A 24,715-nucleotide genomic window follows, 5' to 3' on the forward strand; every position below is an offset into this window, starting at 1 on the left:
TGTGTGTGTGTGTGTGTGTGTGTAAGAGAGAGGGGGAGTGTGTACTAGCATGAGTGTGTGCGTTTGTGTGTGGTGCGTTTGTGTGTGTGTGAGTGTGTGTGTACTAGCATATGTGTGCGTTTAGGCGCTTGCGTGTGTGTGCATTCGCACGTGTTTGTGTGTGTGTGTATGTTGCCTTGGCCACGTGACGGCGAGGTGGAGACGGCGTGTCAGCATGGGGTCTTCTTGCGCCGGGAGGCACTTAATGCACAAATCATTTCACAGTAGAGCAATCATCCGCCCACCGTCCCCGCCCGGATGCCCCCCCCCCCCCCCCCCCCCTCCCTGCCTCACGCACACGGGCACAGCAGCCCGGCCGCGGCGCGACCCCCCTACAGTGCGTGTTATCATCAGCGCCGCCGCCTGGCACACTCGAGTGCGAGCCAAGACTGTACGCTCGCGCCACGTCGAGAGGCTGGCGCGCGGCCTCACTGTACATTAGCGACGCCGAGCAAAGGAGCTAATTATAAAAACCACTCTGGGTGGCAATGCCGTCGCCGGGCGGGACTGCCGCGCTGCGCCACGCAGAGACGGGGGAAATGAGCCTGTCAGGCCGGCCCCAGGGCGCTGAGACGGGTGCAAATGAGGTAAGGCCGAGGCCCGCGCCGTGGGGAGCGTGCGCGCACAGCTTGCGTTTCGACAGGGAGGGACGCGCACACGTCCATCTGTGCACACTCGCTCACACACACCGTGCAGGCGTGCACGTGTAGACACACACACACTCACTCGAATGCAGGCATGCACGTACACACACACACACTCACACTCACACACACACACACACACACACACACACACACACACACACACACACACACACACACACACACACACACACACACACACACACAGTCAGTGACGGATGGCTCCGACCGAGGGGCTGTCAGACCCAACTGGGTCAGTGTGTGCCGGAGAACACGCGGCGGCCTGCGAGTGGCGTTTGACCAGCGGGTCACCCGACCTGAGGGGTTGAACAACACCCTACGCTGTGTGACGAAGCCCCAGGTCCCCTCCACCGCTGAGCCCTCCTCTTCCTGCCGTATGTCTGACGTTACCACCGGGACCTCCCAGAGAGTTGGGGGGGGATGGGTGGGCGGTGGTTAGCACAGGCCAGGGGAGACAGACAGACAGACGAGATGGAGGGACACGCTCCAGTCATTAGTCAGGGTTGGAGCTTGTTCCACAAAGACTACTGGCACCGACTGCCCCTGGTCACGTCCTCGCACACAAACTCACACACACGTGCACACATGCACACATGCCCACACACACAAACGTGCACACACACACACATGCACACACTTACTCACTTACACATGCACACATACACACACACACGTGCACAATGCACACGTACACGCACTCGCACACACACACGCGCACACACGGTGGCCGGCGGGCTCTGATTCAACACGGCTTTCATATCTTCTCTCTGTTCTCTTTTTTATCCTTTTTCTTTTTCCTCCTCAACGAGCTTCATCTTACCCCCCCCCCCCCCCCCCCCCCCCCCTCCCCGCCCCTCCCCACCCCTCCGGCAGGCTATCATTAGCGTCCGCGAGCAACGTAATCTTTTCTTTTTTCCCGCTATCCTGGTGATTGACAGCAGACAACGCAACACTTTAAAACCAATTTGCATATGCGGCCGTTTACGCTCCGCCGGCTAATGGTCCCGGCTGATTCCCAGAGCCCGCCTGTTCCCAAATTAGCATGCTAGCTACATGCCTGGCTCTGGTCGTCGGGGGGGTTGCTAATCAGCGGCGGTGGCGGCGGCGGCGGCGACCGAGAGGAAAGACGGGGGGACGGGGGGGGGCTGGCTTCTCTTTACTTCCTCCGCTAGTCAACAGCTTCACCCCGGAACGCCGGGAACGCCGGGCACCCCGCTGCCTGCATGGCCGCCAGCACAGGAAGCGTCGGCGAGATTGACAGCGGCGGAGGCCCGGCTTACCTCCGAGACCGCACCCCAACACGTCTTCAATTAAAAGCCTTCCACCACTCCTTCTATTAATAATAGATGCCTCCGAGCTCGGAGGAGACACACACACACACACACACACACACACACACACACCGGTCGGTGCATTAGAGGTGTGTGTGCGTGTTTTGAGACCCTGTCTTTGAGCCTGGCTCGTCTTTCACATGCGTAGGTGTGTGTGTCCTCAGAGATGTGTGTGTGTGTGTGTGTGTGTGTGTGTCTCCTCCAAGCTCGGAGGAGACACACACAGCCCCACACACACACACACACACACACACCGGCCCGTCGGCACATTAGGTGCGTGTACGTTGTTTTGAGACCCTGTCTTTGGTCCGTCTCATCTTTCACACGCACAGGTATTATTTTACTTCAGTGTGTGTGTTTGTGTGTGTTTGTGTCTGCGTGTGTGTGTGTGTGTTTGCTCTTGTATGCGCGGGTGTGCGTGCGTGCGTGCGCGAATGAGAGAGCGCGTTCCAAACACCCTGCGTGTCGGGGCGCATGTCGCCCCCGCCCCCCCCCCCCCCCCCCCCCCCCCCACCCCATCAGAGAGGACGCCACGCCACGTCCCGTTCCGTGCGCGGGTCGGCGAGGTGTCCGGTTCCCTGCGGCCGGCCCACCTCCTGTCTGGGGGCCGCGGTTACCTCATCGGGAGAACCGGCAGCAGAGAGAGCCACGCCGTGGAAACTGAAGAGGCCCACATTGGATTTCCGCTGGAAATCCGACGAGAGACGCTCCTTTGGCCGCCCCGCTGCTGGGCTGGATGCCGGGAAGCCAGACCCCCTTTTCGGGGAAATGTGTGTGGCTGGCGGCGGCGGGCGGCGGGCAGCCGTGCCCCCGACCTCTTGTATAATGAGCAGCGGACCTAGAACGCCGTCGGAAGGCGCTTTATTAAAGCGGGCGAGCGCTTTTGTTATGATCACGGGCTCAGAACACGAGCCTCATATAAAAAAGAAAACGATAAAAAAATAAAGTATAATGGCATGAAGAGTGTACTGGACGGGGGAGGAGGGGGGAGGAGAGGGGTGAGGAGAGGGGTGAGGGAGAGGGGCGGGGGGGGGTAAATACGCCTCATCATAATCATAATACTCAAGACACATTGCCTTTTCAGGGAGAAGGTCAACGCTCTTTCAGAACAATTTGATTGTAAAAACTAAAATGCAAATGCAGCGGGACAATTGAGCGGATAAAACACACGACGCCTAATTTGTCCCGTTAGAAATGTGCGCATAAAAGACGACCGCGGAAAAGGGCATGACTTGAAAAAAAATATTAAAACGTGTTTACCTGGTCACAGGATTTCTGTTTTCTTTCGGGAGACACACACACTCTCTTTGCGGAGCATTAAGGAGGGAGCAGCTCTTTGAGGCTGGTTACCTCGAAGGAATCCGCTGACTTGAAGGAGTTCTGTCCTCTTATCCTCGTAGTGCAAGGCGCCGTGTGAGGGAGTCCGACGTGTTCCCTTCTAGTCACACACCTCTGTGTTTAAGCCACGTCTCCACAATGGAGGTTCGAGTGATTTCCCCCACCGACCGACCCGGCGCACGGCCTTGATCGATACACTGGGCTCAGGGTGTCGGTGATCGACACACGGACGGACCCCAGGAACTGCTCGCCTTCGTCTGCTTCAGGTTTCTGTACCTTGGGGGTACCGTGGGTTAGTTCTCTCTGCTGTGGATCCAGCGGGAGGAGAGGGTGATTCAGGAGAGAAGGGTGGCCGTCGCCTGGTGGTCTGCGGCCAGACGGAGGCTCTGCCACCCCGAGAGACGGGAGGACAGGGCCCAGCATGGGGGGGGGGGCGACGTGGGGGTCCGGACCACCGCCTGCTGACCCAGGGAGACCGAGCAGTCGGAGTGATGAATGGGGGCCGTTTGACTTTGAGGACGGTCCCCCCCTCCCGCTCATGGTATTCTCCATGTCTCCAGAACCCGAAACCTTTTGTTTTACACATTCATATATTGGCATTTTTTCAGACGGGCAAAAGGACAAGGTTATGATTTTAATAATTAGATCAAAAAGATTTAAATGAATATCAATATTAATAAAACAACAATGATTGTGTTATTAATATCGAAGTATTTATAATAGTATTATTAACAGTATTCCTATTAACATTAATATTAGTATTTATATTAATGGCATCATTAAATAATATTAATAAAATCGCTAATATTACCACAATTATTATGAAATTAAAGATTGTACAAATTGTAGATCGTATCCGTTGATCTATGGTCCATCTACCATATTGCAACAATTAGCAATTTAATTAACTAATACTAATCACTACCTATCTTCGTTCTTGTTTTTTAGCTATTTATTCTACCTTCATCCTCTTCTATGCAGTGTGACTCGGTATGCTACTCTCTGTCTACATGCCCATATATCCAGCCGTATATTACTTTGACTCTGTTGGCTACTCCATCGTTCCTTGGTTGTTATAGTTATTCCACAACCCCAGTATTCTGCTCCTGTTCTGATGTAATCTTGCAGGTCACTACCACCCAAAACCAACCCTCCCCAACACGACACACACACACACACACACACACACACACACACACACACACACGCACGCGCACGCACACACGCACACGCACACACACGCACACGCACACGCACACGCACACGCACACGCACACACACAAACACACACACGGTAGCCCAAGGTGCACTGGAGGTTGGGTGGGTTTTGTGTTGAAACATATTCAGTGAAATCAGTCGATGCAGACTTTAGATATGTCTGGAATTACCCGCCATCCCAGCCCGTATTAAGCCTGCCACACCAGGGACGTTAGAGAGCTAATTTCCTATTATTATATGGCAGACATAATGGAGCTCTGATGTGTCTGAATGAAATTATGCAGTGATGAAAAAAGGCATTTGTGACATGACCTGCCACTTTGGCAAATCTCGCTCCGAGGAAAGGGATACGGCTTGTTTTAATGTCCCATTTCAGGGCTTTTCAATGAAGAGAAACGACCTGTTGAGCTGTTAATGCTTTACTAATTGAACCCTATTTAAGTCATTAGTTGGGAAAGCGAGCTTGAAATCTCTCTGGCTGTGCAGACACGCACAGTCGCAGGAGTACACATGAGCAAGCGTGCATGTGGCCACATGCATATCACACAAACACACGCGCACACACAAACACACACGCACGCACGCACACACGCACACACGCACGCACGCACGCACGCACGCACACACACACACACACACACACACACACACACACACACACACACACACACACACACACACACACACACACACACACACACACACACTCTTATCTGTCATCAATGCTCAATCAAATAGGCTTCACAATGTCAAATAATACTGCACATTCAGGATGTGTGTTTGTGTGTGTGTGCGTTTCTAGCTGGGGGACAGGAGGGCTGATCTGAGTCAATCATTTTTAATAAAGCCCCGTGAGGAAAACTACATTTGTCTTGATTCAGTGTGATCAACATGAACATGAATCAGGGTAATCCTCCGATAGTGTGGACTGCGAGTCTATCCAGTGTTTACAGTGTTGCTGCGCTGACACGTGCTGTGTAACAACGTAAGCCAACGCTTACAAATCGATGCCCTTAGTGGACACAAGGGTCATTGCTAGACCAAACATTATTCATATGTTTTGATTCATTAGATTCCTTTTTCCTTGGACACAATACTGTGCAAAAATGGACAAGGTCTGCTAGCTTGTGTGTAACCATGTACTAAAGAATATTTACGCATGCAATACAGTGCATTAAACGAATTAAACGGTGACATTTATAATCGGATGACGTATGAGTCATGCGTCAAGAATAACATTGTGAAGGTGAGACAACCGGTGAGAGATTAGGGTGAGATGTTAAGAGGGAGATTGATGTTTGTTGAAATGTTTTATTCAACAAATAAACCAAATAATAATAATTTGTTATGTACCAGGTTTCGGATTTAGGACATATTCTGTTGTGCAATACAATGCTCTTATCCTGGCTAACCTCTATTCGCATCATTGGGAATTGGCACCACCAACCCCACTCTAGAAATGGCAAGATTAATTTTCACCTATTGGATGGGGCAACACAATGTAAAGTGTTGGCAATTATCAATCGTCATATAGGTTAAAACACTCAGAGTCCACAGACTGTTATATCTGTTGTTGCTACTTCACACATGGTGAACTAACGTTGAGATTATTTGGGCTTTGACCTCATCGGCATGCCAGTACGAGGACATTGCCGCCCATCACGCCTAACGTTGATTAGATTTTGTTTTTCTGGTCAAACAAACAACTGCCAACAAAGTATGGCTTTGCTGTAGGGGGGATACTTGGCCTATTTAAGAAAGGCAGTAGTCACAGAAATATGCATGAATGTTCATCATAAACAGCAGCCCTGGATGACCAGTTTAGTCTATGTGTAGCAATTATCCTTCTACAGCATGTGAGGTCTATAGGACGACCAATTGTGCCTTCAATATGGAGTCCTTTTGCCATATTTTCCGTGTGGCCGTCGGTGAAGTTGTGTGACGTGACCTTTAATGCCTGGCAGGCCATAGAGGAGCACACAGGACATAAGAAATGGCAGATCTGCGGGTGACCTTTAAAGAAAACCCTCTCATATTGCATGAAGAGTCTTTGATCACATGGATTATATCTGGCTCTCTCGCCGGAGCCACTGTGTCCCATTAAAGGTGACGCCGGTGAACCCTGGTGTGTTGAATGAACTCCTGTCTTAAATCAGGCACGATGGCCATGCACCATTAGACAGTGCCGTTATATTACACCCACTTAGTGTATTGGTGTTATTTGCAAACACAGTTTTATTTTCAATTTGCAATTAATAAAAAAAGTTAATGCAATTTTGAGACAGATGCTGAAGTTAAACCTCATCGGATCGCATACAACCACTGCACCATCGACCAAGGTGTGATTCACTTTCTTTTTCTTTTTCTTTCTGTTGGTGGGGATTTAAGAACAATCTCGTCCGGGTCACTGGGCCTTTCTCGGTGGAAGGGTACTTCTATTTAAAACCAATTCTGTCCATGACTGTGAGCATGTGAGAGCAAGCCCTGGCTGGCAGCCCATGGATCCTGACAGTCCTTCGCGAGGACAGCCGGGTGGCAATAACAGTGACAGCAGAGACACAGTATGTGTGGTTGCAGCCGCTGCTGTCGTTCAGATAATTGGACATTATGTAGAAAGCTAACGTTAAAGGGCGCTTGCAGAGACCGCCGCGTCGAATGCTCCGCTTTCATTCCAAACTAATCAATTACACTTTAGGTCTGACAGCTTTTTTTTTCGAGCTTCTTCTACTGATGTATAGACACAAATCTATATATACACATCGACAACCATACACATTCACACATGCTCGTGCACATGCACACACACACACACACACACACACACACACACACACACACACACACACACACACACACACACACACACACACACACACACACACACACACGTAAGTGCATCCACACACACACACACACACATATGCACATACACACACACACCCTACTCAAAGCCTATACCGAACTATATGCGATTATATGGAAGCAGCATGGTATTCATATTCTACTGCCTTGAATAGAACGTTTATCAATGCATTGTCAACTGCATTTTAATTATTATTTGCACCTATGTTATAATTTAAACACCTACCCCCCCCCCCCCCCCCCCCCCCCCCTCCCACATACACACACACCTACCCCTGCCTTCATTATAACTATAACGTTAACACATTTCACAACGTTAATGAGAATGAGATTGCAGTGTCGATCACCGGCATATAGCTCTATTTATTTCAAGCCTCTAGGAATACATTTGTGTAGATTACATCATGCAGAACAATAAAACCTCTCCATGCACTCTGTCTTCGTTGTGTTCCGGTCCTTATTAGATGTCTTTGTGTGAGCTTGCTGCTGGTGACGTAGATCCCATATGGCTCTTGAGAGCTCTTTTTCATAGCAGGTGCTTTTCACCGAAGAAGCGGACGACATCACTGAACTGGGCTCCCTTGTTTTCCAGAGAATGTTGTTCAAAATTTCCCGAGTTACTAAAGCGCTCCATGGATTGGGTTGGAGATCCGTCTCTGATCTGCGTGTGTGTTATGCGCCCACTGGAGCTCCCAGGGGACGGCCTGCTCTCTGTTTCCAGGGTTCCTGCCCAGCTTGGTGAATCAGCTGCATATTTCTGGATAAAACCTCCAGAGCCTATGAGGTTTGCCCAAAACACTTTATTATTTTACACCAGGGCTCAAAATAATTCAGTTGGTCGCAGCCTTTAATTAAAATCAATATCTGAATCGTTCTTTTTTATCTACACATTAAATTGTGATTGTTTTTTATCCCTCCGTTTTTTTCATTGCTCCTTTTCTTTTTGCATCATCTTCGAACGTTTGTTCTTGTAACGTTTCTCCATGTGTTTTTCGTCCTTTGTTAAGCACAATATGCCTTGCTTTACACCGGCCCACCCCCCCCAGTCAGGCCCTACACGCCCCAGTGACCATCATCTACCCAGCCCCACCCAACATGGGGCTATCACTCCCCAGCACAGCTTCTTAATCAGAACCTGCTCCAGTCAGGTGTTCATAAGTATTGCCGCGAGGGGTCCCAGGACAGCCAGGGGGAAAGAGTTCCTTTGATACCGCTCCCCCCCCCCACACCACACCACACACACACTCTCAACTCTACACCCCTCCTTAATATCCCACTCACCACTGTCCCATATGGGCCAGGTAATTGACTCGGTGATTTAAACCACCTCCATTCTCTGCATGCGTCTCGGAGATAAAGCATAAAAGAAAGTGCTGGTGGTTAATCTAGGGCCAGACCCTCTCTCTCTCTCTCTCTTTCTCTCTCTTTCTCTCTCTATCTCTCACTGGCTGGTTGAATCCAGTAACCCAGCAGCAATTTTCCTAATGTGGAAACCTTTCCCATCTGCCGTAATTACCCAAAGTAGCGGAGGACTGTCTGGAATCACATCAGTAATAATGGCTGTGTCCTAGAGATTTTGGTCCTAAGCCTATGCTGTTTGTTTTAATTTCTGTGTGTGTGTGTGTGTGTGTGTGTGTGTGTGTGTGTGTGTGTGTGTGTGTGTGTGTGTGTGTGTGTGTGTGTGTGTGTGTCTGTGTGTGTGTGTGTGTGTGTGTGTGTGTGTGTGTGTGTGTGTGTGTGTGTGTGTGTGTGTGTGTTTGTGTGTTTGTGTGTTATTACAAGCACGGATTTATAATTTATTCCGTGCTTTAGGATATTACATTTACAGATCATTTCCTGTTACAAAAATGTCCAGGCATTTATTTTATAATTTTAAGTGTTCAGAAAAACAATTTTCTCAGTGCGACTCAAAGCAATGCATTTCAATTACCTGTCTCATCTTGCAGGTATATTGCCTCTACATCAAATAGTCATCGAGTTCAAGTAATGTATCAGACGCTAATTAATCATTGGCTAAAGGACTATATGTGTTCAACGGTTACAAATGTGTGTGTGTGTGTGTGTGTGTGTGTGTGTGCGTGTGTGTGTGTGTGTGTGTGTGTGTGTGTGTGTGTGTGTGTGTGTGTGTGTGTGTGTGTGTGTGTGTGTGTGTGTGTGTGTGTGTGTGTGCGTGTGTGTGCGTGTGTGTGTGTGTGTGTGTGTGATGCGCGCTCGAGTGCGGACGTGTGTGTGAGTGCATTTCTGTCTGTGAATTGATGGGGGACATGTTGTTATGTGACCACACAATTATTTATAATATAAAAAAATAAATTGCAAATTACCAGACAAACGAGAAAAAAACACGGGAAATATGCTCTTCGAGTGGTTAGAACGGGCTGTGGCTCTGACGAATATCTCTGACAGTTTGAAAGGAAGCAACTGCCACTTTCATGACTCATAACTGACAGTTTGAAGCGTCAAGGGCTCAGTTAAGAAGACAGGAAATATTATTTCTAAGCACTTGAGAATGTATTGTTCAGAAGAAGCAAAACAACGACACAAAATGCTAACGATTATGGGTCTTAATACCTCGCAGCCAAGAAGAGTGCTCAACCTACCTCTTAAAATTCAATCACATTTATTTAGCTGACGCTTTTATCCAAAGCGAATCTCAATAAGTGCATTCAACCATTAAGATACAGTTGAGACATTGCAAGAAAAAGACAGAAAATAAGAAGTTAACAAATTCGCAAGCGGCGTCGGGTGCTACATTTCACAAACCAGAGATAAAGCTTTTCTTTGGTTAGTTGCAATTTGCCATCTCATCGCTAGATGTCGCAAAATACTACACACTGCACCTTTAAGGGAGTATGCATTTAACTTTAGCTTTTTTCTTTCTATGTCTCGGTGTTTTTCCTATCAACCAGAAGGATTGCACTGCAGGAGCCTGAGCTAACCTAATGCTATATCATCTATTCATATCAAAGTCACGACTCTTCTCTGTTTTGGCACCGCAATGTTGGATCCCTGCCGATGTCAGGCCTGCAGGATCTCTCACCAGCCTCCGCAGGACACTGAAGACTAACTTTGAGTCCGCCTAAACCCACCACCCCTCCTCCTCCCTTCCTCTCCTAAAAAGACACCTCTTACACACTTATTGTATGTTTGTACGTCCTGGCACTCAATGTACGCACTTATTGTATGTTGTACGTCCTGGCACTTAAAAATAGCACTTAGCATCGTACATCTTATCCTAGCTATTTTTGTTGTGTACGGGGGAATGGCTTAACCTAGCAATTGTAAGTGCTTGGCACTTGTTCTATGAACATTGTTGCTGTACCGACTGCGATGTATTGTTGTTTCTCTTTCTTCTGACAAATGTACTTATTGCCTTGGATAAAAGCATCTGCTAATTGCCCCCAATGTAAATGTAAATTTAAATATCACTATGACATACTGTGTTCTAAAGACAAACATGGTAAACATATGTTGCTGTATTGTTTAAGGAGCCAGTGAACCCAAACCCAATTCTTTTGGTTTTAAACATGGTCATTTGTCTCACTGGATCGTCAACATGCCCTTTCATCACCGTGACTGAAACAAGTCCCCAATTTAGAGAGAAAAAGGGATCAAATCCTATGTTTTTGCCTTTCTCCCAAAAACCCTATGTGAGTGTTCCACTCTGCTGTGAATGCAGGTGGCGTTCTCTTCGTGACGTCAGACTACCTTTTCCGAGTCTGCCTCACGGCACGACCAAGGGGCACCGCCTGGGAGGTTTGGGTGGACGCGTGAAGCACCGACTGAGCAGCGATGTGTCTAATGTCCACGTCCAGGTGAAGGTTAGGCTTCCCATACACATAGTATAATGCTACGGTGGTGTGGTGGATTTCATATGCAACATCCCGTATTATAACGCTCATAACAGTTACACAACAACGCTACTAAAAAAAGTATCATAAAGTTGGCGTGGGTTGTGAGTTGTAACCATGGGGATAACACCCCCCACTCTTTCCTAAAACTCTCAGCCCAAAACGAATTTCTCTAAATACCATTGTGTTCAAATTCCATCTGAAACAGTGGGCTCAATGGCTCTTTAATAAGTGCCTCTCTACGTGCATTTCTCAAGGTGGGTGCGCTGTACTGTACGGACTTGAGTAGAAGCTGGACCTTCATAGTGTACGTGTTCACCTTCCACTACATCAGTGGTGCCCGCCGAGTGCGAGAACGCGGGAGCGAGCTCGCAATCCTGGAAGCTGCACGGATACAACACCAAAAAAGGAATATCAGGCAGCCTAACACTCATTGGGCCGGACAGTTATAACACTGTTCCGTGAACGGGTGCAATATCTTTTCATAGGCCTTCCCTTGCATAAAGAAATTGCAATTCATCTCAGCTAATACAAGCATCTAATCTATCCGCTGTCTGTTCACATCCGTCTGGGTCCGTCCCCCCGCAGTAGGCAATAAAGCCAGCAGATCCCTGCTTCCAGGCTGCACGGATCAATCACCGCGGGAACTCAAACAGTTACCAGCCTTACTCACACCCAGGGCTAGGGGGTAAGACGCTGAAGGGTACTTTATGTGTCTCTGTGTTCCCCTGTTTCTGTAGCCGCCATCTGACTTCGGGCGCGTCAATGGAGACTCTCTTTGCGGCCGCACAAAGAGACCGCGGGCAGGAATTAGAGACGTTTCTGTTGACCCCGCTGATATGCGCTCCCAGCTGCTGCACGTCCCCTACAATCACACAGAGTGTGTGTGCGGCCCAACGCGATCAATGGCCGTCATAGTTCATTCTCTCTCTTGTTGTTTATTTTTCCCCGACTTCGTGAAATGGCTTTTTCTCTGACGGACACGCCCAGAACGATATCCCCACCACCACACAGCCCCCTCTCCCCCCCCCCCAGCATCCAGGTTTCAAGGGATCTATGGGCTGAGCTTCTGGACGGTTTGTTGATCCCCAACGGTGGGTTATTGGATTGATTGGCTGCCTCTCCTTCCCCGTAACGTTCTTCTTTTTCCACCGCCTCCTTCTCCTTCTCTTGCTCTTCCTTCTCGTCATGCTCTACCCCCTCCCCCTCCTCTTCCTCCATCTCCTCCCTCATCTCCACCTCCCCCTCCCCCTCCCCCTCCCTCTCCTCCACCTCCCCCTCCCCCTCCCCCTCCCTCTCCTCCACCTCCCCCTCCTCCCTCTCCTTCTACCTCCTCCTTCCTCTCCTCCGCCGCATCCTCTCCTCCTCCCCCTCCTCCCTCTCCTCCCCCTCCTCCCTCTCCTCCTCCTCCCTCTCCTCCTCCCTCTCCTCCTCCCTCTCCTCCAACTCCCCCTCCTCCCTCTCCTCCACCTCCCCTCCTCCTCCCTCTCCTCCGCCGCATCCTCTCCTCCTCCTCCCCCTCCTCCCTCTCCTCCCCCTCCTCCCTCTTCTCCTCCTCCCTCCCCTCCTCCTCCCTCTCCTCCGCCGTATTCCTCTCCTCCTCCTCCCTCTCCTCATCCCCCTCTCCTCCACCTCCCCCTCTTCCCTCTCCTCCACATCCCCCTCCTCCCTCTCCTCCTCCTCCCTCTCCTCCTCCTCCTCCTCCTCCTCCTCTTCCTCCTGCCTGTCTGCATCGCCCTTATAATGGGTGGGCAAGTTTGTCCCCCTGCACATGTTATAGACAGATGGCCCGGATCAATACATCAATCCACAATCGATCGCGACCCCCGGAGGGGTCGTGCAGGATAGAGTCCCTGTAAGTCCCGGGGGGGGGGGGGGCGCGCTACTGAGCGTCTCGCTCTCTGAGACGGCCACAGACCGCACCACACCAGCACTGGGGCACTGCCCATAAGGAAGACAAAGTCAAACAGGTTGTGCAGGCCAGAATATTAAAACAGAACATCAAAATATCAGGTTGCGCTGACCTGACTTGTCTTGAGAGGAATTTGAATAAAGAAGTTTTCCGATGTTGGGGCTGAGCATCACTTGGCAGTGTCACAGCGGCTAGGAGGTGGTTCAGAGAGAAAATGATGGGATGTGTGAAAGTGACATTGACGCATAAATAGGCAGAGCTGGCGTGACCTTGACCCCCCGGCCAAGTCCCCTGGTAGCGAGCCCTGCAGTATCCAATACCAAAAAGGCCCATAAATACAATATTTCACTGTTTATCCACGCAGCGCTCAATGTTATTTTGACCAAGAGGAGCAGGATAGTCTTCCAGTGTTTAGGATGTCTGGCTCCCAGCAAAGAGGATCTGTGTTTGAGCCCCGAGGTCCACTGGCCGCCTGTAGGCATTATCTATCTATAATGCATACTTTAAATGTACTCTTTAATAGTATAAGTCTCCTTTAACAAGATAAAACCCCTTCCTGCTTCGCAATGATGTGCATTTCATTGTAACTGTATATTCAATAGTAGAAGGTAGTAGTAGTAGTAGGAATAGTAGGAGTACCACTAGTAGTAGTAGTAGTAGTACTAGTAGTTGTAGTAGTAGGTGTATTAAAGTAGTAGCAAAGGATTAGTAGTAGTATTATGAGTACGAGTAGTAGTAGTTGTAGCAAAGGATTAGTAGTAGTATTATGAGTAGTACTAGTTTATGTAGTAAAGGTGTAGTAGTATTATGAGAAGTACTAATAGTGGTAGTAGTAGTAGTAGATGTACAAAAGTAGTAGCAGTTGGCTCCGTGACTAGGATGAATATTTCTAGCACCTCTATATGAATAGAGGTAATAGAATGAATACATTGGAATAGAGCGTAAAATCGTGCCACTTTGTCTCATTCCACTGGGACGCACACACTGCACAGTGGCTCCGTAAACACACCATAACCTATATTTGGTTCGCTAAACCAAAACGGTCCGCGCGACACGGAAAGGAGTCCCTAGGACAAATGGTATATGGAGATGAAGACTGCACACCTTCCTGTGTTTACTGGTTTGTATATATTTAACTAGGGCTCCATCAAGGTGACATCGCACCGTGATTGACACCATCTGGTAATGAACTGCCTCCCTTCCCACTGCTCACATCCAAGTGCATATCTTGGGCAATCTCTAAATGGAACATGGTGCGTCAGCAGATGTCTCCGTGTTAATAGTGACTCATTACACATGCAAACGGGAGGGGCGGGTTTCTAATATGCAACAGATTTGTTGTGTCTTTTGTGTCTCTTCAAGACATCATTTATTTATGTACGGCATCTTATTAGCACTTTTTGTTTTCCCTTGAAAAAATTGAATCACAGTTGTGAAGTCTCTGAAGGATTCCACTTGGTATCGTGTTCCGCGTTGGACCTCCACGACGGCACATAGCTGCTTTGATGGGACATACAAGGAGATTGTATTGCGTGTGTTCACGTGCGTACCTTGGAGTGTGTGTGTGTGTGTGTGTGTGTGTGTGTGTGTGTGTGTGTGTGTGTGTGTGTGTGTGTGTGTGTGTGTGTGTGTGTGTGTGTGTGTGTGTGTGTGTGTGTGTGTGTGTGTGTGTGTGTGCGTACGTGTCTCTCTGTGTGTGTCTGTGATTGTGTGTGTGCACGTGTGTGCGTACGTGTATTTATCTGTTTGTGTGTGTTTGTGTGTGTACCTACGCACGCGTGTGTGTGTGTGTGTGTGTGTGTGTGTGGGCCGGGGTGTGTGTGTGCGTGTGTGGCCCTTCCCGTGTTATCCACCTAGCTGCTATACGCGCTTCAGAGTCAAGCGGCTACTTAGCCGAATCAGCTCAGTGAAACAGAACCACCACAGGGCCCGACAGCTCAATAAATGTTTTGTTCTCACACGGACACACAAGTAGACACTATTAGGCTCCTACGTCTCTGGCTCGCCCGAGTACAGCGCCACTGTAATTCCCTCTTATTATCATCCTGAAGGATTAGCATATGTCATGCGGAATTTTACTCTTGGTGACAAAACGAAAACCGCCGCCCGTCAAATACCTGGGCATTTATCATGTGTCAATGCGTAAACCTGCATACAGTGTTGTTGTTGTGTGTGTGTGTGTGTGCGCCTGTGGGTGTGTTTGTGTGTGTGCATTGGCGCTCATGTGCACACACATACACACACACACACACACACATACACACAAACACACATACACAGACACACACACGCACAGACACAAATCTCGTGGTGTACTCCTCATTAGATTGTCTGTTTGTGTCTTTCCAACCCCCCCCCCCCCCCCCCCCCCCCCCTCGTGCACACCATCGTGCACGGCGTCATAGAAGTGCACGTACACGTGCACGCCCGCGTGTGTGTGGTCGGCCCTCCCCTCGCCGGGCAGAGTTCTCAGTGTCAGCGCTGTAGTCACTCTGGCTCCCAGAATCCCATCGCTGCGGTGGACTTACCGGCAAGGTGCCCCCCTCTTCCCCCCTCCCTTCCCAGCCATCTCTTTAATTACCCTGGCCTATTGATCCATCCAGGGACACGACACGCCGGAGCTGGGGCTGGGGCTGCACCAGTTAATGACTGATTATTCCTGCCTGGGCCCCAGGGACAGGGCCAGGCGGCCAGGGGACGGCAGCAGCAGCAGCAGCAGCAGCAGCAGCAGCAGCAACAGCAGAGCCAGTCCCTGGGCTCCAGGACGGTTGGAGAGAGGCAGCCCGGCGTGTTGGGGGGGGGGGGGGGGGGTCTAAATCGATTGGAGAAAAAGTATTCTCAACCGTATTCCATATAGAGCTGGTGGCGGGGTTGGCTCGGTGTAGAACTCAAAGTGAGAGGCAAAGTCACAGTTTGGGTGATGTGTGGGGATAATTGGTGTAATGATCGCGCTGCATAAATATTAATGCTGGTTCAGTGACATGACACTTTGTGTCGTTTAAACTTGTATTATTACGCTTTTCTTAGCTGATTAAGACTTTCGTTCCATTCCAAGAGGCAGGGTGTGATTGTGCCTAATCTGGATTGTGAAAAATGGCATTTCAAGTGCAGGTTTACAATACACCAGATTATTGGAATCCAGTATGTAATATTGTGATCCACGCAGAGAGCAGGCTGAATAATGAATAGCGATGAGAGGCTACATCCTGAGATACAAAGGGGTCGCTCCGGCTCTGATCAACCCTCGACCCTTGACCCTTCACACGTCCTCATCTACAGTCGTCCAGAGGAGCATCAACAACCACTCCTCTTCCTGCTAGCAGATCCCGGGACGCCCAGCAGTGTGTAGTCCGTGTGCTCCCGACCGAGCAGCAGCCTTCGAAAAAGCCTGTAACATCACAACGCTTCTCGTAGCCAATCCTAATATTTTGGTCGACTTCCTCACATGTACTTGCCTTCCAATCCCTCCTCTATTCCCCAAAACGGATGAGTCAATTCAATTCATAACGAACAATAAACTGCTTCGTAGCTTTTTGCGGTCATGTGACGCCTCAAAGTTGTCGGGGGTTATTTTCGGTTATGTGTCGTGTGTGCACTTACATTCGCAGCCGCCATTCAGGTGTTCAGCTGAATAGGCCTGCCAATTTTTTTTTTCTTTTTTCCCCCCAATCCAGCTTCTAACAAAAGCAATTTATTTTCAGTGTTGGCGGAAGAGCTTGCCGTTGTTGACAGCAGAGAACACTTTTTCTGCCACTGCCTGTGAAGATGTATTTTTGATTCTTTTATCAGTTAATTGTGCCAGTTATAGCAGCATTAGGCAGCTGTTGAAGCAGTGCGTCTATTTCAACTCGGGGGTTATTTATTTAGCTTCCATCAACATTAACATCAGCATCAAAAGGCTTGCTGTGTTGGATTGTGTTCGTGTGACAAGGGTAATTCCTGCCTTACAAAAGGGGGTTTGCAGGATTTGGAAGACCATTATGGCTAGGATGGGTCATGATGACCTTCGGGCTCTGCTGTTGGCCCTCTTCCTGACAGATATGCTTACACACAAACACACACACAAACACGCACACACACACACACACACACACACACACACACACACACACACACACACACACACACACACACACACACACACACACACACACACACACACACACACACACACACACACACACAAACACACACTCGTACTACACACACACAAACACCTACAGCACAAACACAGACACACAAACGAACACACACCGATGCTCGTACATACATATGTACATAAATATACATACATACAACACACAAACACATACAGATACACACACACTTGCACTCGCAAACACGTGCACACACAACCTCACCGAGAAGTCACCCAGTGTGGTCGGGAGGAGAGGAAACGAGAGCCGAGGACGAGGTGAGAGGAAGTAGAGGTGAGAGGAAGTAGCGGCGGCGGCGCCTGCTAGGAGTGTGTGTGTGTGTGTGTGTGTGTGTGTGTGTGTGTGTGTGTGTGTGTGTGTGGGGGGTCTAGGAGAGGTGCGACGTACGCCACCTCACAGAACACCGCTCAATCGTCAGCTCCGACACCCTGACACACCGACAGCTTCTCAGGCCCCAGCCACACGGAGCGGGAAACGGGCGAAAACGATCCGGTTTCGTCTTTTGCGGCTCAGGAATATCGCCGTAAAGATGGAGTCATTGCGAAACCGCATCGATCTGTAGAAACGCTGTAGTACACATTCCAGGCCCATGAGGGGCGCTGCTTCTGCTACAGAAATCCAGAAAAAAAAAAAAGAAGAAGAAGAAGAAGAAGAAGAAGAAGAAGAAGAAGAAGAAGAAGAAGAAGAAGAAGAAGAAGAAGAAGAAGGGGAAGGGGAAGGGGAAGGAGAAGGAGAAGGGGAAGGGGAAGGGGAAGAGGAAGAGGAAGAAGTAGAAGATGCGCCTAAAGGCTGCCCGTTGTTTACAAACATACAGTCCGAGAAGCCTGCACACACTGTCCTTGCATACATGAACTCCACGTTCACTGGACTATTATTCCTGTCTAAGAGACGTTCATGCAACATGGACTTTGGGGGGGATTCAAGAGTGGATGATGTCAATTGTGTTGTATTGTTGTTGGATGTGATATATTTTTGAAGGATTTTGGTTGGTTTATATATGTACTCATCTGGCTCCTTATAGTGAATTAAGGTAATTGTTTTGTGGTAACATCACAATTAGGGGCCGGTATGTTGGAGCCATTTAGAGGTCTTTTGTGTTGAATATATTTAAGTTTGTGTTGAATATATTTAAGTAACCTCCGACCAGGTTTTGAATCAAACCTGGTCGGAACAGGTTTTGCGCAGGTTAAGTTTGGAACATAACCCGGTTTTGGGTATTTAAACCCGCGTTCACCGCAGATTTCATGTGTTCACAATGGCATGCCCTTTTGATGAGAGGCCAGTTGATCGTGCAATCCACCGGGAGCGATTAATAAGACCACGGCTCGACATCTTGGCATATCCGGATGACTTTTTGGCCCCTGACTCTCTGAGGAGTTACCTCCAGGTACCCCCTTCATGCCAGGGCGCCCTGAATTTATGTCTATTGCCAGCTCCTCCACCGCAAGACAAGACAATTTGAGGGCCAGATCCAGTCTGCCGACTGTCTGCCTTTTTACGATTGGCTTAAAAAAAAAAGGGCTTATTTAAATGCAGGAGTGACAAATATGGTGTGACAATTGAAATGCTGGACTGACAAAATATACCAATACGATGGTGGGAAAATACCAGTTTGTATGTTTATATACTTCATTTTACATATATTTACATATTTTTTTAGAAGAAAAGGGTTATGTGGTAGGAACGTTAAGAATGCTTAACTGGGATATTAATGGATTCATGGCTCAAATATTAACGATCATGCTTTTGACATGTAACTAACGCATTTACGCAGTCAGCAATCCGCTGCCAGGCTTGGGTTCTCTTGGTTGCAGAGGCTTTAGCGTTCCCTTTTCTTATGATAATGTCCTTCTCCTCGTCATAGCTCTCCAGGAGAACCTGGGGTTCCATTTCATTGAAATAAGCGGCCCGTTTCGCCATTTTGATCAGGGTTGCCATGATCCATACATCACGTCATTATAGGTTTGGTGTGGACGCGCACAAGCCTGTGTTAACCAACCCCGTGTTGATTGAACTAATGCATAACCCGTGCGGTGGAACCGACAGCTCTGGTTTAGTTGGCTTAACTCTGTGTTCAGCGTTCAGCGTTAACTCTGTGTTTGTTAAACCTCCGTTCGTGGAATACCCCGCCGGGTGCTTTCAGCATTCTCTGTCAACACTCAGCTTCGTCCTTCTCCGCCCCCTCGCCCCCCTCCTGCCATCCCCACTCCGTTGTGATTGGTTACCTTCCGGAAGACCATGTTGCAGCATTACCATACATGGAAAATCCGGATCGCTCTACGTAGATAAATCCCGGAAATTTGAACAAGTGAATCGCGACCGGCGTCCCTAGTGTTTAGCGCTCTGCACGGCCACCCCAGACGGGGGTTGCCCTAGCAACCCGACAAGGGACATTATCTGCTGCAGAATCATCACAAGCATGTAGTCTGCCATCGTTGTTGTGAGTTCTGAGACGCCGCGGGCTAAAGAGGTCAAGAGGGTCGAGGGGTGGGCCGTTGACGTCATCGTTTGCGTTTCAGGTGTCCACACGAATCCTAACCCGAAACCGCATAGGTCCCGAGAGATTTGAAACCTCCCTCAGACATGGTTTCAGAAATGTGCGGTTTCGGGCACCGGATTCGCCGCCTCCGTCTGGACGGTGGGCCGAAACGCACAAGACTTATGCGGTTTCACCAAAAGATCTGCTCCGTGTGAACGGGGCCTCAGACTCTACCCTCTTTCTCCCCCCTCCGACTCCCCACTCTCCCCCGCGACAAACGTTTGGGAAAACGGGAGGAAGTGCTGTGTGCCGCCGCCGCTGGGACCGGGAACGCCGCTGGGACCGGGAACGCCGCTGGGACCTGGAACGCCGCCCGGACGGCGGGGGGTAGTACGCAAGGGTAATAAGGGGAAGCGTCTCAGGCGGTTCCAAGCGATGAGGAAGCTCCAACCCCCCCCCTTCCCCAACTCCTCCCCACCACCTCCTCCTCCTCCTCCCCTCCTCTTCCTCCTTCCCCTCTTTCGCCTCCACCCCCCTGCTCCACCCCCCCTCCTCCCCCTTCTCCTCCCCCCCCCTTCTCCCCCTCCACCTCCTCCTCCCCTCCTCACCCCCACTCTCCACCCCTTCCCTCCTCCACTCCCCTCCACCACCCCCCCCCCCCCACCCCTTCCCTCCTCCCCCCTTCCCTCCTCCGCCCCCTCCTCCACCTCCGTCCCTCCTCACCCCCCCCCCCCCCCCCCCCCACCATTGATGAGCGGTGCCAGCGCCCCGATGCCCCTTAAAATGATGTGACGAAATAAAAGGAGAAGTAGAGGAGCGTGGTTTTCTGTCCCTTTTTTTTTTCCCTCTTTTTAAGAGTCGGCGCTAATGACACGCCTGTAGGGTGGGGGTGTGGGGGGGGGCAGGGGCAGAGGGGGACGGGCCCGTACTGTGGCTTTGAAGTCGGTTTTAGGATGAGCCGTTAGTGGGATGGAGCTGACGGCCCAGGGGAGAGCTCCTGGGAGGGGAATGACAGACTGACAGAGCAGCGATAAAGTCCCTACTTGACTCTCCCTCGCCCTCCCTCTCAGTCTCTCTCTCTCTCTCTCCACCTCTCTCTCTCTCTCTCTCTCTCTCTCTCTCTCTCTCTCTCTCTCTCTCTCTCTCTCTCTCTCTCTCTCTCTCTCTCTCTCTCTCTCTCTCCCTCTCACCCTCTCTCGCTCTCTCCCTTTTTTTGCTCTTTGTCATTGAACACATTGCAGTATGACCAGGGATCAGGAGCCTTAATGCCAGAACCCAAGAGGTCAGAGGTCAAGACCTCAGGAGAGCTGGTCAATAATAGGCTAGAATACGAATATCCTGCTTCTTTCCACTTTATCTTCATTATTGTTTTTGTTCATTATGTGTATTGGAGTGAGTTAAACATTAATAACAAAGCACCACTGCAAATCATCACAAAGTTTAATCAACAAAGAATCTGCCCAGAATCTGAAGGGGGCCATCAGCATGAATTAGGCGGCAAACCCAGACGAATCTGCTAGCTCCTGCTTTATTGGCTCTGGCTCATGTGTGTCTGGCCCTCCTTCTGTTCAGACAGAACTCCAGCAGGCCTGGCCCTGGTCAGGGCCAATCACAACCTTTTATCTAATATGGAGCGAGTCTGATGCGATGACTATCCAAACGAACACTGAAGTTTGAGACATTTTTAAACACAACCAAGATGGCTGCCGCTGGGTCACCCGTTCGTTGCTCTGATTGGCTGTAAGCCGACCCAATGGCGTTCAGAGTCATTTTGTCTGCGACCTGTTTATGAAGCCACTTTGAAATCGGCAATGACCTGATAGGTTCATAATAATAGTAATAATAATAATAATAATACATAGTGGTGAAATGTTCCGCCGATGTCCGGATACACTGGAACAGTACTAACCGTTGACAGTTAGGTCGGTGGGATGATGTATGTTCATCTTCTAACAAGCTAAAGAGTTTATCCGGGCCGTTAGACATGTACTACAGAGTCCTGCAGTGCTCAGTGGTGGTCTTACAAACAGAAGATCACTCTCGGAGAACAGTTGGCTTTCACGTTGTTTGCGTAATCTTTGCCTCCCGCTATCCCGTAGATTCAGTCCAAGATGCCTCTTAGTCTGCCATTAACTCCATGAAGCCAGAAGCCCCGCGTTCCAACCCAAGCAGTTCTCATTGTAATTGGGATTGTGATTACCTTTTTATTTTCTTTGCTGCGTCGTTGGCCATGAGCTCACACAACAACAACTGGAACATGAAAGGAAAATTATACAAGGGTAACTTTAGCGCAAAGTTTCACTTAGAGGGAACCTTGTCAACACACAAATTATATTGTGTATTTCCAGTCATGATAACTTAAATAGCCAAGGCACATGAACAATTATTTGTCGGTCTTGTACGTTTCTCCCCTTGTGCTTACACTGTTTGTTGTGTTTTTTGCAGAAGGCTTGATTAAACATTGTCAGGTGAGGTTGCCAATGGTTAATTATGTGGAAATCTTCCAGCGTGTCCTCGTAATTATTCGACATTACCTGCCTCAGGGATTTGTTTTTGAGAATTGTATTACGCCTCTCAAGTAATGTCCTTAGCCACGGGTTTATATTTAGTGTGTTATGATAATTTTAGACATCACACTGCAATTGAGTCTCTTGTTGCCTTGGCAACCACTCTCTGCATGGTGCCTACTGAATGTCAGAGACCTGCGATGAACGTTTGCTGCTTCTTGAGCCTCGATGCATTCTCAAGCAAAGTTTGAGTGTTGCCGTGAGATGCTCAGTAACCTCATGCAAACCCGTCCAAGTTTTTTTTTTTGCCTTGTGTGTGTGTGTGTGTGTGTGTGTGTGTGTGTGTGTGTGTGTGTGTGTGTGTGTGTGTGTGTGTGTGGTGTGTGTGTGTGTGTGTGTGTGTGCGTGTGTGTGTGCGTGTGTGTGTGTGTGTGTGTGTGTGTGTGTGTGTGTGTGTGTGTGTGTGTGTGTGTGCGTGTGTGTGTGTGAGTTTGTATGTGTGTCTGCAAGAATGTGTGCGTGTGTGTGTGTGTGTGTGTGTGTGGTGTGTGTGTGTGTGGTGTGTGTGTGTGTGTGTGTGTGTGTGTGTGTGTGTGTGTGTGTGTGTGTGTGTGTGTGTGTGTGTGTGTGTGTGTGTGTGTGTGTGTGTGTGATTGGTGTTTGTATTTGTGCATACATGCATGTACCAAATGTTTACCTTGGCCCTCTCTCTGCAAGTATTTGCGTGCCTGTGTGTGTGGGTGTGTGTGTCCATGTGCGCACGACGTGCATGTGCAAATGCACCAGGATACAAACAACTCCACCAAACCCCCCAAAAAAGAGAACATTTTTTCAAACGCATGCAAATGATTTATGTTCCACATCATGCATCCCTGCCACCGACAACTCTGCACCACCACTAAAACTAACAGCACCACCAACAAACAGAGAGATGCATTAACACATCCTTAACCACACTGACAGAAGTAGAGTGAGAAAACCCCACCAATTAATGACTTAAGCACTCAAAGATTCATAACATTAGTATTTATATTGGGGGCTGTGAAGTGTGTGTCTTTTTCTCAGGACAGCAATGTGAATTATGTGATAAGACTTTCAATAGTCGTTTACTGCTCCGCTAATTAGGCCACATCCTCGTTGATTGCTAGGTATATACTGCTGTGCTAATAGAGTTTGTTTGCTTCCATGTCTGTGAATTTGTAATTAATGTTCTCTGTTCCTAATTATCGTTAGTCACAAACAACAATGTAGATGGAATAATTGGTCCTCTGGTTTCTTTATTCTCTTCCTCTGCCTCCCTCCCTCTTTCTCTCTCTCGCTCCCTATCTCTCCCTCTATCCCTCTCTCTTTCTTTGTCTCTGCCTTTCTCCCTCTTTATTTATCCCTGGCCGCCTTTCTTCTCTGTGCCTTTAAACGTATCTTTTGTTACTTCCTCTGGACCAAAATAAAACCGTTCAAAAAAATAAATAAAAACAGCTTATCTTCCATCGGTTTAGGCAAGTATTTTAGCTGTTTAAACATGCCGCCATTTCACACCTTGCAGATGGATTGAATTACCAACTCACAGATGGGGTGTTTAAGATCCGACATGAAGAAATATCCCTGAGCCATATTGGCTGTTTCTCCTCTCTTCTCCACCTTCAGCTCTCCGCCCAGCAAGACTCCAAACTCTCACCCTAAAAGTAGGACACTAATATTGGCATCCGGGCCACTGATTGACAGACAGGCCGACATCGAGTGCTCTGATCTTGGTGTTAGTCGGCTGACTCATGCCTGCCTCCATTTCCCTCAGGGCGACATAACAGGCTCTCTGAACACTTTAAAACTTCACCACGGCATCTTTGTGTACCTAACATTTGGATCAGGTGAATGATAACGCGTTTTACCGTTGACTTTGTGGTTAGCGTTGTGGACGCGTGTAAAGCATTAGATAGTGTCAGTTCAGGGGAAGAATCCTATTCGGTTTAAACTGCCCTTAAATGGACCCAGAAAAGGAACCATCTGTCTCCATTTAAACAACGTGAGCCACTTGAATAGCAGTTGGACCTCTATAAAGGAGCAGTGTATAACACACATATAAAAACTCCTGCGTGGCACTCCCATCCCAGTAAATCAACATATTAACTGCCTTTACCGTCCACCTCCTCCTGGTGCCATATAAATAAGAGAAGAAAACTTGTAATGTAAACTAACCCTATCGATTCACTAAATACCGAGATCAGTGGAAACAGTTTTACAGTGCTCAATCTTTCTCTCTCTCTCTCTCCTCTCGCGGTCTCTCCTCTCTCGGATCTCGTCTATCCTCTCTCTCTCGGTCGTCCTCGTCAAGCCTCCTCGCCTCTCGTTCTCCTCTCTCTCT

General features: G+C 48.9%; 1 protein-coding gene across 1 annotated transcript in view; it reads left to right on the plus strand.

Moving 5' to 3' along the window:
* Positions 1-527: 527 nt before the first annotated feature.
* The window catches only part of unc5b (unc-5 netrin receptor B), a 38,234-nt gene continuing 14,046 nt past the window's right edge, over positions 528-24,715 (plus strand). The window contains exons 1-3 of the mRNA XM_056609880.1: positions 528-626; positions 11,559-11,648; positions 12,042-12,181. Of these exons, the coding sequence (XP_056465855.1) occupies positions 528-626; positions 11,559-11,648; positions 12,042-12,181 (329 nt within the window). The remainder of the gene's footprint in view (positions 627-11,558; positions 11,649-12,041; positions 12,182-24,715) is intronic.

Source organism: Gadus chalcogrammus, chromosome 15 (genome assembly GCF_026213295.1).
Source record: "Gadus chalcogrammus isolate NIFS_2021 chromosome 15, NIFS_Gcha_1.0, whole genome shotgun sequence".
Classification (NCBI taxonomy): domain Eukaryota; kingdom Metazoa; phylum Chordata; class Actinopteri; order Gadiformes; family Gadidae; genus Gadus; species Gadus chalcogrammus.